The following is a 16,679-nucleotide window of genomic DNA, read 5'->3' as shown; positions in this document are numbered from 1 at the left end:
ACTGTTGTCAGTCATGTTGTCATTTAAAATCCGGACATCATTGGCAATGTTATTGTTTTAGTTATGCAAACAAAAATTCATTTTATTTGTTGTTTGTTGATTTTTAAATATAAAACTTGGTGAAGTGATTTATGTGTCGGTACTTTTTTAAACATCTCCAGCACATTTTAACAATACCGTGATAATACTGATAACCGTGATAATTGTGGTCACTATAATCGTGATAAGAAATGTTCATACCGCTACATCCCTATTTCAGATAGATAGATAGATAGATAGATAGATAGATAAATGCACTACGGCAGTCAGACACGAAGATATCAAATTAACAGTTGCTCCCTGCAGTTACAAAAACTTTTTTTTTGCTACATTTATGTTAATTTCTGTGTAAATGCTTCAGCACAGTCTGTGAAGATTTCATTCTGAACAGAACTGCATTTTTCATATTGTTCTCCTCATTTGCTTATGAAATGCCCCTAATATGATCACTCATTATATTGTCCACAATGTACCAAACATTTGCCGATTCCATTCCTTTTTGACCGTAACACGCAGATTAGCGAACATTACAACATAGGAGCCGAATTGAGTTCTGTAGAGCTCTTCCAAATACCACTGACCCACCACAGATTTCACACAGATAAGAGCTTGCATACACTGTAGTCAAAGGCAATTAAAGAGGCAGCTGAGCCGTTGGAATAGCCAAAGAACACAAGGTCTGTTATTCATAGAGTAGGAGAAAGAGGCCTTGCACAAAGACAAACACTAACATGTAATCGGCCGCCACAACAGAGGGCCAAATCACCATTGTGTACCCTAGTGAATATGGAGGGTGACCCTGATGTACAAATATTGTACTAATATTTGATGTACTGATTTGTACTGATGTACAAATATTGTGCTAAAAATAAAAGCAGCTTTGATTATATAATTTGTTGCAAGTTGCAACGGGATGGCTATAATGGGCTGTTAATATTAGCAAAATATTTAAGACTTTAATTAGCTGTCAATTTTGTAGGCTTCTGTTTCTCGGCGGTTTTTGGTGTTTATCCATTATCTCAGCAAATGACCTGTTTATATCTAAGAAAAACTTGCATAAGCAATTAAATGCTTATAGAAACAATGACCAAAGATTAAATCTAGCTGAGTGTTAAGAGCGCAAAGTTGAGGTGTAAATTTCTTGAAGAGTATAAAGTTCAAGCTCACCTATAGTCAAAGGGAAAATAAGTATTTGGGTGGAAAGGGGCAAATTCAATGAGGATGCCAGCACCAAACTAGGATTTCCGCACATAACTGAGTTTGGTGTCACTGCATTGCACACATACAAACAACCTTAAGCAGGGTGGAAAATGAAGCCAAGGGCGGGCACTCGCAATATGCAAAATATTAAATTACAGTTATAGTAAAATACATATTCAATAAAAATGTACTTCTGTAAAAAAGACTTGATTTCATTCCTTAAGAACTGATTGAAATAATAAAAAGTGGTCTTTATATGACATAGGCTAGAGGGGAGAGGTATAAATAGTGAGAGGAACTGACGATGTCAGCGGAAAAGGAAAGTTGTTTTAGACGTGGAGCAAGTTTCATAAAATAAGGTTGTTATTACATTGTTTTTTGGAATAATGTGAATTAAAAAGTAAATATGCAAAACTGTGAGTTTATGCTCACTTTACCTCCAATATGCCCTTCAACAGCATGCAAGAAGAACTCATTAGCAAGTCATTTGACTTCTCCACAGGTTAAGGTTCACATTAAGTCAGGTGTGCTCAGTCCTGCTTCTCTAGATCTACCTCCCTGCAGGGTTTCATTTCAGCTTTAGTCAAACACAACTGAACCTGATCAATATTAAGGCACTTGAAAATTTGAAACTGTAGGAAGCTCTCCAGCAGCATGTTAACCACCAGCCATCTCGCTTCATCTTGTATGATAAATGCATTTAATAAATGCCATTATAAATTATTTCTTAACTTTTTTCTACTTCTCTGCCCATTTTTTTGTCTCTCAGCATTTGGACAGAAGAGTCAAACTGTACAGTGCTAAAGTCTAACATAGTTGCTGAGATTAACTGCAGCTACAGTTGTGGCTCAGAGTGCAGGAAGAGCTCCAGGTTTCCCTGCCTTCAAGTATACGTCAGTCTGAACTTCACCGGCAAAGTTCTGCGGCTGTCATACAATGAGGAGGCCCATGAGGCCAACCCTGAGGTACACCACACCTAACCATGTGCATTAACTATAGGGATATATCACATTACCAGTAAATAGTGATGCATGGGCAATTCTTCCGTGACACCATGCACACTTGTTATTTTAAAGCTTCTGATTAGAATTAACCAATCAGGTTGCTTCTGTTAAATGTAGTAAAAGTAGATTTTAACCTGAAACAAACCAGATTATTTAGATAAGTTACCACATTAATCACGCTTTTGGGTTGTTCAACAAAACATTGTGTACAAACCACTAACTAACTAAACTAAATAAATAAATAAAAAAAGTTCAATAATGAAAAAATATATATTGATAATTTTCCTTCATTATGAGACAATTGCATCACCCAAAATCTTCCAAAAATATAAACATTTTATAAAAAATATTATTAATTTTAGTTAATTTGATGTATGTATATTACGTTTAATGTATTTTTGAATAATATATTTACTGTCAAAAAATACATTTAAAAAATAAATACAAATCTACATATTTGAAGGTACTGCAGAAAAGTCGAGTATTTTATTGATTTATTTTTCATTTTTTTGAGAGATCACAATTAAATTGGCAAAAAATGATGTTATGAGCAAGCATACATCAATTTCATCAGGGTTCAGAAGTGCTTGTGATCTTTATGAGCAAACATTTACAGAAGCAAAAAAAGTGATTTAGGACATCAATCCTGGCTTGTCTCTTTGCTTATATATGGACAAACTAGTGACACTTACTAATCACCCGTTAATGTAATTTTAATTAATGTAATTATCTAAAATTACCAATTCACAATTTGTCCCTAAGATGACATCACAGTATGTTTCTGAACATGATGAATGACCACGATGCAGTGCAGTACACAAACTGAACTGAATTCCTTTCAAGTAAATGCACTTCCTTCTTTCCCTGCAGTGTTTTTACATCCCAAAGTGCCGCAAGGACCACACGCTGATGCACAGCATTGTGATGAACATCTCAGAGCGACTGAAGACGCACCAGCAGGTTCTGTGCTACTACGACCCCTCGGAGCAGCAGGACAGCGTCCTCCTGACACGTCTCTACGGCCGCGGGGCCATCATTAGCTCGCTCCTCTGGCCCACGTGCACGCTGGTGGGGGGCACGCTCATCATCGCCATGGTGAAGCTCACTCAGTACCTGTCTTTTCTGTGCGAGCAGATCAGCCGAATTAAAAGGTGAGACTGACGGTGTGCAGACAGATACCTCAGACCAGAGTGACAGATGCTTTTGAGCGAGATCTAATCGCTTTGTTCCTTGCAGGATGGGGCTCTATTCCTTAAAAGGAGCCTCTCACACCAGGGTCTGCACTCGGAAGTTTAACGGCAGCATCCAGGATGGGGTTTGAATGGAAGTTTCCATGTGAGAAATTGTCAACAGACCTGTTTTCTACTCCGTATATAGCGACAAAGTGTTTCCGCTCTCATATGGTCTTCCTCTGACGCTCCATCAGCCTTGTTAATCTGCCGGGTTGTGTTGACATGGCTGAAGTAATGTTGTGAATGAGAACTTCCTGTACCATTGACTCAATAGAGCTTCTAGTGGTCGTAGTTGGAACTTTTTACAATAAAACTGGGTCAAGTCCAATCCTGAAACTCAAGAGTCAAAATATGTGGACATGTTGTGGGGTGTCAATTACACTTTCTGACCAGCAGATCGGAGACTCCATTCCAAGAAGTTGCCACTGTGTAGCAATATGTCTTGACCAGCTGACGCTTATGTAATAACAGAAATTAAAAGTAGTATGTACATGCTACTGCCATCAGTGGTGACTGCTGTGTGCTGTCATTCATGGCTCTTTGACAAACACCTGTGGACCCCTTCAAAGCCAAAGGTCATATGTTGATTGTGACTATACTGTATTTCTTAAAGGGATAGTTCATCCAAAAAAAGAAAATTCTGTCAGTTTATTCACCCTCATGTCAAACCTGTATGACTTAATTTCTTCTATGCAAGATAAACATATTTTCCTAACCATTTACAATATGGTTTCATTTGTTAACTTTGTCTACATTAACTGCTCTAACAATGGACAAAATTTCTACAGCATTTACAAGTATACTTTTAAATCAAAAGTTGTACCTGTTAACATTAGATAAAATCATGGGATAATTTTCATTTTTGGGTGAACTATCCCTTTAATGCACTATGAACAAACATAAGCAATGGACAATTGTATTTATTTTTATCAACTAATATTAAAAAATATATTTCTCCTATTTAATGTTAACTAATGTTAACAAATGAGATCTTAATGTAAAGTGATATTTTAAAGAACATCAGGGTCTAAACAACATCTGACCCCATTGACTTTTATTGTACAGAGACATTTTTCAAAATATCTTTGTGTTCCACAAGAAAGAAAAAAGAAAAATCATGCAGGTTTGGAACAACATAAGGGTAAGAATGACAAAAATTTCAATTTTTTTTTTATTTTTTTTTTCAGATGAAATCCAGTCTAGTCATAGTATTGTACCATTGTAGCAGACCCAAAAGCTGTGTAACGAAATCTAGTGTGTTTTCTAGCTACTTAGCATTGTAAGGCATTATATACGCAAAGTCAAGTCTGTTCTAAAAGGCGGGTGGCAACAGTAATGCCAAATTCGAACGGGTTGTTCGCAAAGAAAATCTTCTAAACCAGCTAGACACAACACAGTAGAATAGAACTGAATGCAGCAGCCTCAACATCTGCAATGTACATGGTGTGAGCCGAGGTGCTGAAAAAACAAGACAATTGTCCTCAATATTTTACATGTACATAGACAAATCATTAACAAACCAGAGCAAAGGATTTTTACAGCACCCAAGACATTTCAGGAACACTGCTATTTAATCATGTATATACTGTAATTTCAGTTAAGTTCTGTATTTGTGTTTTTTTCCACTAGAGTGATTTCTTTTTTGTTGACTATTAACCAGGAATCTTGTATTGTCAGTTGTTGATATATGGATGTAATTTCTCACTCGCAAAACAAACCCTGCAGGTGGATTGAATGATTCGTAAGGTTTTGCATAGAGAGAAACGACAGTGCCTCAATTTTTTTTAGACAACATCTACAGTGACTGAATAAATTCAGTAGCAATCCTCCAACATATGTATCATCTGACATTATTCTTTGAATAGGGGATACTGGGGCTAGTTGCCACAAAGGCTATATTTAATTACACAAATAACTGTATTCTGTAGCAGTGATTTTGTATTTGGTTTCAAAAACCCACCAAAAATAGGTTAATATATATATATATATATATATAGTGATACAAACTAAAATGTGATATTTCTTATAGTTGTTGGATAAACAAGTGAACGATAAAAACTATACATTGAGGCAAGATATAACAGATTGAACAAAAATGTCTGATTGGGGCAAGTATTATACAAGTGTTATAAAGTTATAAACAGCATATTTATAGGGAGAGAGATTTTTTAGCAAAACAGCAGTTTGAGATTTTTCTATGTTGCTATTTAATTTTCTGCTGTTTCATGAAGTGAGCTTTTTATAATATTTTTCTGAAAGGCCTATAAGATGAAAAATGAAGAAAAAAAAACTTGTTTCTTATAAAATGCACTGACATTTTGTGACACCATGCCCCAATAGGAAATCATGTTAAAGAATTGAATAGCTTTTTTTGTAGCCAAAATTTTCAGTATTTAAATAAATATTTACTGGATTAAATACTTATTGAAACTCGTTTCCGCCACTGAATAAAAAATATAAAAGGTAATTGCGACTTTTTAACTCGCATCTCTGACTTTTTTTCTCGCAATTGCACTGACTTTTTCTCAGAATTGTGAGATATAAACTCACAATTGCGAGTTATAAAGTCAGAATTGCGAGATATAAAGACAGAATTGCGGGATATAAATTCGCAATTGCGAGAAATAAAGTCAGAATTGCCTGATAAACTCGCAATTCTGACTTTTTTCTCAGAATTGTGAGATATAAACTCGCAATTGTGAGTTATAAAGTCCAGTTCTGAGGAGAAAAAAAAAGATATGTTCTCAGAATTGCAAGTTTATTAACTCACAATTCTGACGTAACTCGCAATTGCGAGTTTAAATCACACAATTCCGACTTAATTTCTCAGAACACAATTCTGAGAAAAAAAGTCAGAATTGCGAGTTTGTATCAGGCAATTCTGAGAAAAAAAGGTCAGAATTGCGAGATAAAAAGTTGCAATTACCTTTTTTTATTTTTTATTCAGTGGTGGAAACAGGCTTCCAAAATAACTAGCCCCAGTCTCCTCAAACATACTAACCATCTGTGTCATTAACAAATATTGTCGTTTTATATACATAACACATTTATCAAAACGAACAGACATTCGGATATTCATTTATTATACAGGCTGGTGTTATGACTTCAGCCTCAAAAGAGATTTGTTTTTATGTCCACCATTGTTGATGGCTAAGTTTATGTTGATTAGTACAACTCATTCTCTTTGTCATCTCAAATGGTGAATAAAATGTGTTTTCGTGTCACATAAGTGTTAAAGCATATTAAGATTTACAACAGAAACTGTCAATACCCTTGTAGCCTACAGTCTCCTGGTCATCTTGTGTGAGTTTCTAAGCAGCACATGGAGCAGCAGAGGAACTGATTTGACTGTCCTTGGGAGATGGATTTGGCCTGAATGGCACCGGATTGGCTTCTGGAGAGGAGCACCTTTTTAAAGTGCAATCAGGTGACAGGCTGTGATGAATCAGACTCAGTCTGAAATTAATCAGTCTACATCCCTCCACGACCCCCCTACACACACACACACACTTCCAACCCTCACTAACGACATTCTCATAAATAGACCCTTCTAATGTTGTTTACCCACCAAAGGAGGGTTTTTCCTTTTAAATAGATTTAATTGTTATAGCAAGAGATCAAAGACACAATTGAACACCATCACGACGTCTATTATCCGTGTCCTTGAAAACAGCATATATATAGAACGCTGGAGACAAATAAGTCAGTGTCGTTAGACCCAGAGGATGACGGAGTAATTTTTGTGCTTTGTCTGATTTGGTTTGCAGTGACACACTATTGGTCCCCGGCCCAGGCTGATGGGATCTGTCTGGTGGAGAATTTTATTGGCTATGTGAAATGAGCTATTGCTCATAACTCCAGAGTAACTGCCAGTCAAAATGATGGGATATGGAGATGAAGTTCACTGGGTCATTGGCTGTTTTGAAGATGACATTGTTTTAAAGCCTCCTGTCAAACATTTCCACATTATACACCATCAGCTGAACATTAGCTGTTATTTTAAGCACCTATAGAAGTATAAATCATACTGTTTTTGTAAATACAACTTATTTGTGGTAATTGTCACTTTTTGGAAGCACATTGTTTTTTGTAGACATCAAAATTAATAAATAATTTATCATAATCAAAATTAGGGATGATGCACCAATATTATAATTCTGGTTGACACAATACTAAAATGCCCAATTTCATATGATTTTGTCTAAATAAATTAAATATAAAAAAAATCATTAAAAAAAAAGTACATTTAAGCATCAAAACATTAATAAGGGAAAGAAGCATTTATAATTAAATCATCAGATATTGATAAATTAAAAATACATCTCAAATATTTATAATATCCATCATGATGCATCCCAAAACTGAAACTATAATTAAAACAATAAATAAAAAAAATTTGTGTTACTTGAAAGAAAATAAATATTTTTATTTCAGCTAGTTGCCAAGGCAACATTTATTTATTTTAATTTGATATATTAAAGAAAACTAAAAATGAAACACTATATTAACATATAAAAAAAAATACTATTGATTTGAACAAACTCCCAACCCTACATATTACAACGTGTAACTCGACATGAATGCTACCACAAATCATGTGGCTTGAGGAGCAGAGATGTGCTATTGCTTTTCAATGCGATCAGACTTACTATTTTTGCCTGGCTGACCATAAACAAATCCCTCATCAATGTAATGGCATAAATGGCCCCCACATGACCACATCAGTAGATCGATAGCATCTAATGTAATGTGCGATTCAGAGAAGCCATTCAAACAACAGAGCAAATGAGTCGATTCTTGGCGTTTCAGCTGCCCTCTTTCACCTCAGAACACAACAAACAGGGTCTCTCTATCTTTCTCCACTCTCTGGGAACAGGAAACCCCACTTCCTACTGTTCCCCTGGCAACAGAACATAGTCCTGACCTGATGCACACTTCCACACAAATATGGTCCTTCCTGTGCTCAGGCCAGACAGCTGTGCTGTTTGTTAGAAAGGGACATCTGTGGGTCTTCTCGCGAGGGGCAGAGGACACAAAAGGAGGAAGCAGTAGAAGAAGAAGCTGGTAATTACTAATCACTACTGCTCATACTTACGGTTATGGATCAGAACAAACTTTTAATCCTAAATGCTAAACTCTGGTGCACTTCAAATGTGTGTGTTGGTCTTTTTCGAAATCTGAATTAAAATGTTCACACCCCACAGAAAGTAGAGTTGAAATTAGAATTGGAATGAAAGTAAATGCAGTTTAGTGAATAGAAAATGAAGGAAATGTAACAGGTAGCTCCTGTTTGCCATCTAAATTCACATTCAAATCCAATTCAAATCCAGAAAAGAAAATCAGTAAGTCAATGCATGATACCTTTAAAGGTATAGTTCACCCAAATTCTGTAAACATTTATTCACCCTTATGCAGTTGCAAACCTGTAGGGTGAACTTTGGGGATCAAGCATACAAAATATCAGTTTAAAACAACATTAGACTGAGCATGAAAATATTGACATTTTTGGGTGAACTATGCCTTTAAGGACTGAGAGTTGCATAGTTTATTTCCTTATGAACACACAGTGAGCTCTTCAGAGCCTTTAGGCATGTAAATAGCACCTTAATATGTTGGCTTATTTGATGGGGCCACTTATCGTGTAGCTTCTGCTCCTCGGTGGCTGGGTCATTCGGGCTGTTAAGAGGCATGACGGCAGTATCCGGTATGGTGGTGACAGCACACATGTGCCTGGGTTCCAAGATGTCACTGCCTGTAATATGAGCCCATCATTAAACAACCTCATAGATGAGCTGCAGATTTTACAAAGAAAGTGTTTTCAGTGATTACATGCCATTAAAAAAGAAAAAAAAAGAAAAATCTCCAATAGGCCTGGGCGATAAAACGGTATCGATATTTATCGACGGTACACATTCTTTGATAACGATAGAAAAATTTTTCGATATGGCGCACGATATAGGCACGTGCTATGAGTGACGCAGACAGCACACACAAACACGAACACATGCTGAAATGAGTGCTGTGCCTGCCTGTGATGAGGAGATTGTGAATAAAAAATGAATATTAGTCAAATTTAAAATAAACATTTGCATTTGAATGTTAGGAGTACGTCAGGGAGCGTCATCAGTGGCGAGCGAGATGCGGAGATAATGATGTAAGCGACGTTGTTGCATTTTAATGTTTTGTTAGTCTAGCCCACGAGATGCGCCGCTGCTGTGTTATGCATTCAAAATATTAGAGAAATTTAGAAGCTCAATGTGGAGAAGATCTTGATTAGGTTAAAACCGAAACCAAGCCATTCACACAGAACGCATATTCAGCACATTTTTTAGACGGACAAATATGACTGCTGCACTCGCGTCTCACACAAGAGATGTATAGAAAGCCATGCAAAGTTAAAACAGTTTAAACTTTTAGAAACCACGTTGTGAATTTGTGGAGGTTTATTCCTTTTCACTGCGTCTCATATGTTTTTTAATGCAATCTGTGTGAATGGTTCTTTGGCTCTTTGGATTAAGCAATGCATAAATATATGATGCTGTTTTGTTCATAATTGTTTATGCAATTTACAAAATTATATTTGATTTTTATGAGTTAATTTAGACGTAATGCACATTTTTTATAGACAGTTATTTCCTTGCGTTTACAATTTAAATGCACTATTATTTTGCTCATTGCGCCCTCCTGTGGCCTCGGGAGACAAGACAAAAGTTTCCTTTAGACCTATTTAATCTGCATATAAAACATTAGAAATTAGATATTTGTTTAATTTTTATTTTGTGTTTGATTGTTAAAACAAAAAATATTTGTTGTTTGTCTCAATAAATTGGGTTCAATTAAAAATACAGTGGTTCAATTTAAAAAAAAATTGTTTTAAAAAAGGTTATAAAAAATGTCAATAATTATCGATACCGAACGATATGAAACATTATATCGTTGATACATTTTTTTAGCTATATCGCCCAGCCCTAAATTCTCTAAAGTCAAAAGAGTATGTATTATTTGTATACACAAATGTATATGTTTCAAGATAAATTGCAAAAGGGTATGTCATTATACTCACATAAATTTAAAATATTTGCAGTCAGTGATTAATTCACACACTGGCCATGATAAAATAAAGGCAATTTCATGAAAATTACTTTCACTTGTGCCTTGCCTTTTTGATTTCATTTTTTTTCCATTTACTATAAAAAAAAAAAGTTCACCAGGATCGACTTTTTCATTAACAGATTATACGACAATAGTAAAAATATACACATGGGCATTTAGTAAGCAATGTTACTAGTATTGTATATCTTCACCTCTGTACTCTGTGGTTGTTTAGCGTCCTCTGCTGTCTAATGTTTGTATTTCAACTGAAGCATTGAGTACCTGTATGCTAGACAGTTATTTTATATTTTACTCACCCATTACAATCAATCTGATTTAAGTTTTGAAAATATGTAGCTAGGTATAATTTAAATTATTTATAAGCATACACCTTTAGATTACTTTTTTTAAAGATCAGAATCAGAAACAAACTTTTGACTGAAAGTGTAAATGGATATGTATGGAGTACTTTACAAATGTGTGTATTTAGCTATCTAAATGTATAGACTTCTACTTTTTATACAGCTAGTTATAAGCAACCTAACCCCTAAACCACACCCTATCAGAAAACATTTTTTGCATTTTCACAATTGTCCCAAAATAGGTTAAGTAGGTAGGTTCGCACACACTAACAATGGGTGGCTCATCAGCAATACATCTATGCACGATTTTGAGAGCAGGGAAGAGTCAAGGAATAAGGGATATTCAGCCTTAATTCCTTAAACTATATAGCACTCATTATTTTGAGTCTGACTAGACAGATTTAGGTTTCAACAAGTTCAAAATTTATGCCACTTCCACGGTTGCTGAAAAAAGACACCAAATTAAATGAACTGCAAAAGCTAACTGTGAAGGTTAGATGTACGTGATGGCATCTGTAGCGAAGGCATGTGTGCAAAATGTGGGTGGCGTTCAAAAGCCTGAGATGGAGTATTGACTTACAAACACCAAAGCCCTGGCCAGAGCCATGCATTTAGAAAGAAACTATCACAATGCTCTACATTACTACAACCTCGCAGACCAACACGCACATGCCAACCACGAACACAAATAACCCTTTCACATGATAATGCCACATCAGATAACAGAGCCAGTGAACATAAGAAAGCCAAATGCAAATCTTTTAATCATATTCTTATATATATATATATATATATATATATATATATATGTGTTTGTGTGTGTGTGTGTGTGTGTGTGTTGAGGTTTTTAAAAATAAATATTTATTTAAATTAAATACCATATTTTAAAAACTTATTTATTCAGACTGTTACCTCAAAATATTTATTTTGTATTGTATTGTATTATAATTAATAAAACAAATGTTATGAGTTCCCATGAGATACAGTTTAGTCTTTTATTGTGGGGGTTGTTTTCATGGTCACAGATCTACAGTGCCTTTTAACCCACTCAAAAGTACAAAAACAAGCTGCCCACCAAAACCACCTGCATGTGAAGTCTCTAGGCCTACATTAATCCTCGTGTGAATTGCTGTGGGGTCAGCTGGATCCCTTTGCACTGATATAAGAGCAGAATTACTCAGCCCTTGACCTTCATAAGTGCAGACATGATATTTGAACAGTATAATAATAATGCATTGTCAACCGACATCATGGAATGATATGATGTGTTTGTGCGTGACAGACTCACAAGGATGTGGCATCCTGCTGTGGCTGTCGCAGTCTCTTGGCAGGATACTTTCTCTAGTGAGTCTGTGCCACAGAAGAGGAAAGAAATGTCACACAACCTCAGGCCTTGTCAATACCAACGTGAATACTTGGCGCCAAGAATTTGAATAGAAACCTGTGGAGCTACTCACATTCGACCCGAACATTTCCCGCCAACAAAGCGAAGATATTTTTCATCGGCGAGTGTGTCGATTTGTGTTCGTTCGACTATGAGAGCGCGCCGACCAATAAGATTTGAGTTGTGGGTCACGTGTCTGGAGATATATTTGGTGTTTAGTGGCGCTAAAACACTGATGGTTCGTTCAAATCATGTAGGAAAGATTGTATTTAGGAGTGGAACGCTCATGAACGCAACCACCAAATCGTACTTATGAGTAGGAAACTCTAAAGTTTCTTTATGTGCCAGTTTCTGATTTGGGGGCGTGGCAGGTCAACGAGAAAACATGTCGCATGCAATGGGTGCAGTGACGCTAATTTGTCGAAATTGATGTTTTTTTCTTCTTCTTTTTTTCTTTACAATAAAACAAAATAAAAATATGGAGGGCTAAATTACTCACAATTACGCATAATTAATAATTATTTCATTATGTATTTAACGATTTATTTATATATTTCAACAATTATTTAATTATTTAATTTTGAGTAATTTGGCCCTCCATATAAAAAGTTATTATATAATAATGATAAAATATAGGCCTATAACGGTTAAAAAAGTAAAAACAAACTGATGCACATTCTTTATGCATCATTTTGTGGATTTATTATTTATTAATGCACTGGGAAGTTCGCATCAATAAATAAATAAATCCACAAAATGATGCATCATCACACTATCTAAATGCCTTTATTTGTTTTATAGTTTTCTTTTGTTCTTTGATTTACATCAATGACAGGTTTTACTTTAAAATCAGCGCCGTCTCTTTAAAACCTGATGCACATGAATGCGGATCTGACACATTTCCCATTTTCTCCACTCTTTACGGTCTTTGCAACTTAAGGGATCTTATCTATACACAATCAGCTTGTAACACTCCAAAGAGAAAGGAAAACTTGAAATCGCATCATATGACCCCTTTAAAACTTTATAACTCATTTAAAAGACTACGTTTACGAGGCAACTCGCCAAAACCGTGAATTTTGACATAATTGTGTGTGTTTTCGTCCGTTGAAGCACTACTGGTGCGCTGGCAATGTTATAACTTGGCTCAATACATTTCAGATGGTATTGTATCAGAAAAAAAGCTGATAAATAAGAACTAAAACTGCAAAAGGATCAATGCATATACGTGGATAGAAAGCACAATCAAAAGAGTAAAAACTACCAGAATGTGTATGTTGTGTGTGTATGCAATTTGGAAATAAATCCCAAGAGATACAGAAAGCACAATATCTTTTTATTGAATTTACTGTCATGAAGTTTTACGCAGTTTTTTTTGTATAGATATAATAGGAGTTTAGCAGTGCCAAAATATAAACACCCATTTTCTATTTTTTTTCTCTCATTATCTCTTTAACATTTAATTCATTCCTGATTTTTTTTTTCATTGTAACATATAAAAGACAACCAAAAAACTACAGTCCAACAACAAGATTCCTGTGCCCATCAATATTAATTACAGGTAATACTTTTAAGGACCTGCCTTGACTGTGTGTTTTCTTTTCTTTTCCTAACAACAGAAAACGAGAGTAATAAATTCTTGACTAAATGTACAATTGTTAATATCCATGGGCACAAGGAGCACCTTGAACAGAAGACAAAGGGGACTGCATATAGTGCTGCAAGACTGGCCAGTTGTTCCTGTAGATCTTCTTGCTTGGTTGCTAACTAATAAACTCTTTCCCCTTTGCTCTGTGGAGATTTTAAAAACTTTGAATGTTTTTGTCCACAAGAACCAAAGCAACACCAATCTCTGATGGGTATTAGGAATGTAGACAAGGATCCTCAGAACTAAAACAAAAAATATAAAAACAGTCAAATTAAAAAAAATGACATTTTCCACTCATTTAAACATGTGATATAAATGTAACATCTCAATCATACATTCTTAAGGAATTCCTCTGCGACAATTCGGGCCCGAGCATTGACTGACAGCTTCATCTCGCTGATCTCCTTGTCGATCTCCTCCATGAAATGGATAACAAAGTCCACCAGCTTGTGTTTGTACATCTGTTCTGTGTGGAAGTTGGTAATGAGGAAGCTGATGTCATAGCCCTGAAAAGCACAAATGAGGAAATGAGAAAAAAAAAACATGTTAATCTTGTTAACAGTTTAGATGCTTCACATGCACAACATCATTCAGCTATGCATTTCAAGTCGTAAGATTTATCCCACATAAACATGCATTTTTTCTCTTACTCCTACATAACTCCACCAAAAAAACTTGACATGCATGCTAGTGATGGGTGCTTTCGAAAACCTTTGAAACTTTTGCAAATCCTTTTTCTGATTTGAACAAGTGAAGCATGCACCAAACTGCCAAAGTCGCATGATTTGTTGAATAAAGCGGCTTTGTTACATCATGACTGTAATTTTAGAAATTAACAGACATTCTAATGACACATTTGTATAATAAAAAGGAAACAAAACAAGCACTACAATAAAATAACACATTACACAGACACTTATTATTTAATGGTATTAGATCATTTGTTAATTGCATTTAGTTGATTACACTTTTAATAAAACATTTGTATTTGGTTCGTAAAAGGTCTTCTTATGCATGTTTTGGTTGTGTTTTCATTGGCATTTACACTATTCTGACCAGCGTGTGGTGTTTGAAATGTGAATCATTTCGCAAAGCAATTGGTTCAATTGATTTACAGTTTCGAAAAACTTTGTTTCTCCCATCACTACTGCACGCGTGTTTTAATGAATCACATATTTCTTCATCCCTTGTTTGTTCTTCACAAAGGAGCCCACCTCAACAGGTTTCCTCCGAAGGATGAAGAAGTTCTCTGCTCGCATCATCATGAACCTCATAAATTTATGGCACAGGATCTTCTCAATCTCATCAGCCTAAGAAAACCATTAATATCTTTAGAAGACGACAGCAAGAAAAACACATCGATCTTGTGCAGTTCATCTTGAATTTCTTACCTGTTTGACAGCGATGCTGACCCTCACTGAGTTTATGGACCCCTCAATCAGGACCTTCTCCTTCTCATTGCGGCTTATGACCACAGGCTGCAACAGAAGCTCTTTGCTGCTCCTGTATTGAAAGACATACATTGATCATATATTTATATATCTATTAAAATACATCATATATAACACATACGAAGGATGTGATTTCCTCACCTAACTTCCACCTCAGGCTTGTTGTGTCTCTCCACCACCTGAGAGGAGAAGTTCTCCAGACACAGGGCTGCTTGAAGAGTGGCGCGCACCGCATTCAGGTAGGGTCGCAATGTTGCCGTCTACATACAAAAAAGGAGAACATTTAGAAGTAACTCTTCATTCTATAAGCTAACAGCCCATATAATAACCATAAACACACAGAGAAACGTGATTGTCAGTGGGTGGAAGAGCAGCGTTGTATTTGGCCATTCCATTAGGTGAAGTGTCAATCAACCGCCTGAATGTCACTTATTGACAACTACTGGCTGTTTTAAATGAATTAAACACGTGCCAGTTATTAAACATTGTATCAGTGTAGTGTAATGTGCATTTAATGTTTTCAATCTGCCGAAAATAGGTTTTGCCTGTAAAATCACTGACGTTAGCCAGCTAGCATGAATCAAGACATACTAACATCACTCGATCAAAAAAAGCAAAAAACACTGCGGTGACCGCATGCAAATGGTTTACGCTAAGGCTGTTTATTGAGTCATTTGATTGCTTGCACTATAATAAAGAACAATCTATGGAACTTTAAGAAATGTAAATCTCTTACCATTTTATGTGAGGTCTGTGGAGGAAGACGGAAGTCCGCACGCCACGCCTGGAAATGAGAAAACACGCCTCCATTGCGTTCTCACTTTCCCGTAATACACCTATTAGAAGTGCATTATTGTTAATCATGAGCTCATGATTTAAATGTATACGAGTAAATGATAGATAATTAAATATAATTTCATACAAAAACAAGTTCACATGTTTCTATTTTAAGCGCGTAAACTGGGAGAAATAGATATAAACACCAAAACGACCGTTATCATTTCACATCTATTCTTATATTTACGGTCAAGCCCAGTAGCAATCTTACCTTTATTCGCTTTTTCTTCCTTATATGGCAAATAACGCGATAGGTCAAATATACACAGTAGTCAAAAATGATATGATCTAAAAATATCACTGTGTTCAAATAAACCTGAACTATTTTGTGGTTTTAAACAGCGCACGAGTCTCTAAAAAGAAATACTCTTCGATTATACTGTTTGGACCTTTTTACAGTCTATGGTTTGGTTTGGACGCGCTTCAGTCA

The 16,679-nt window shown here is 35.6% G+C and overlaps 2 protein-coding genes and 1 long non-coding RNA gene across 7 annotated transcripts in view; 1 reads left to right on the top strand and 2 right to left on the bottom strand.

Moving 5' to 3' along the window:
• The window catches only part of s100p (S100 calcium binding protein P), a 7,776-nt gene extending 3,738 nt beyond the window's left edge, over nucleotides 1-4,038 (top strand). For both annotated transcript variants that reach the window (XM_016570013.1, XM_016570012.1), the window contains exons 3-5: nucleotides 2,009-2,204; nucleotides 3,114-3,394; nucleotides 3,480-4,038. In XM_016570013.1, the coding sequence (XP_016425499.1) occupies nucleotides 2,009-2,204; nucleotides 3,114-3,394; nucleotides 3,480-3,564 (562 nt within the window). In that variant the 3' untranslated portion in view covers nucleotides 3,565-4,038. The remainder of the gene's footprint in view (nucleotides 1-2,008; nucleotides 2,205-3,113; nucleotides 3,395-3,479) is intronic.
• LOC107753788 (uncharacterized) overlaps nucleotides 1-12,608 on the bottom strand; it is a 63,776-nt gene extending 51,168 nt beyond the window's left edge. For all 3 annotated transcript variants that reach the window (XR_001641504.1, XR_001641505.1, XR_001641503.1), the window contains exons 1-3: nucleotides 12,387-12,608; nucleotides 12,218-12,279; nucleotides 9,079-9,227 (exon numbers count right to left, since the gene is read on the bottom strand). This is a non-coding gene — a long non-coding RNA (uncharacterized LOC107753788). The remainder of the gene's footprint in view (nucleotides 1-9,078; nucleotides 9,228-12,217; nucleotides 12,280-12,386) is intronic.
• A 1,020-nt stretch (nucleotides 12,609-13,628) lies between these two features.
• Nucleotides 13,629-16,679, bottom strand: LOC107753787 (actin-related protein 2/3 complex subunit 4). Of its 2 annotated transcripts, none has more exons than XM_016570014.1 (6): nucleotides 16,149-16,221; nucleotides 15,554-15,672; nucleotides 15,353-15,464; nucleotides 15,176-15,271; nucleotides 14,297-14,467; nucleotides 13,629-14,203 (listed from the first exon to the last, which is right to left on the bottom strand). In XM_016570014.1, the coding sequence occupies exons 1-6, from the start codon at nucleotides 16,149-16,151 to the stop codon at nucleotides 14,198-14,200; spliced, it is 507 nt and encodes a 168-aa protein (XP_016425500.1). In that variant the 5' UTR covers nucleotides 16,152-16,221; the 3' UTR covers nucleotides 13,629-14,197. The 2 variants fall into 2 exon arrangements, with proteins under 2 accessions (XP_016425500.1, XP_016425502.1); XM_016570016.1 differs by lacking the exon at nucleotides 13,629-14,203 and adding an exon at nucleotides 16,461-16,679 and having other exon boundaries at nucleotides 14,291-14,467; nucleotides 16,149-16,248.

This window comes from Sinocyclocheilus rhinocerous, unplaced genomic scaffold (genome assembly GCF_001515625.1).
Source record: "Sinocyclocheilus rhinocerous isolate Xijiao unplaced genomic scaffold, SAMN03320098_v1.1 scaffold711, whole genome shotgun sequence".
Classification (NCBI taxonomy): domain Eukaryota; kingdom Metazoa; phylum Chordata; class Actinopteri; order Cypriniformes; family Cyprinidae; genus Sinocyclocheilus; species Sinocyclocheilus rhinocerous.
Note: the sequence above shows the minus strand (reverse complement) of the source record. Positions and strands in the feature narration are given on the sequence as shown.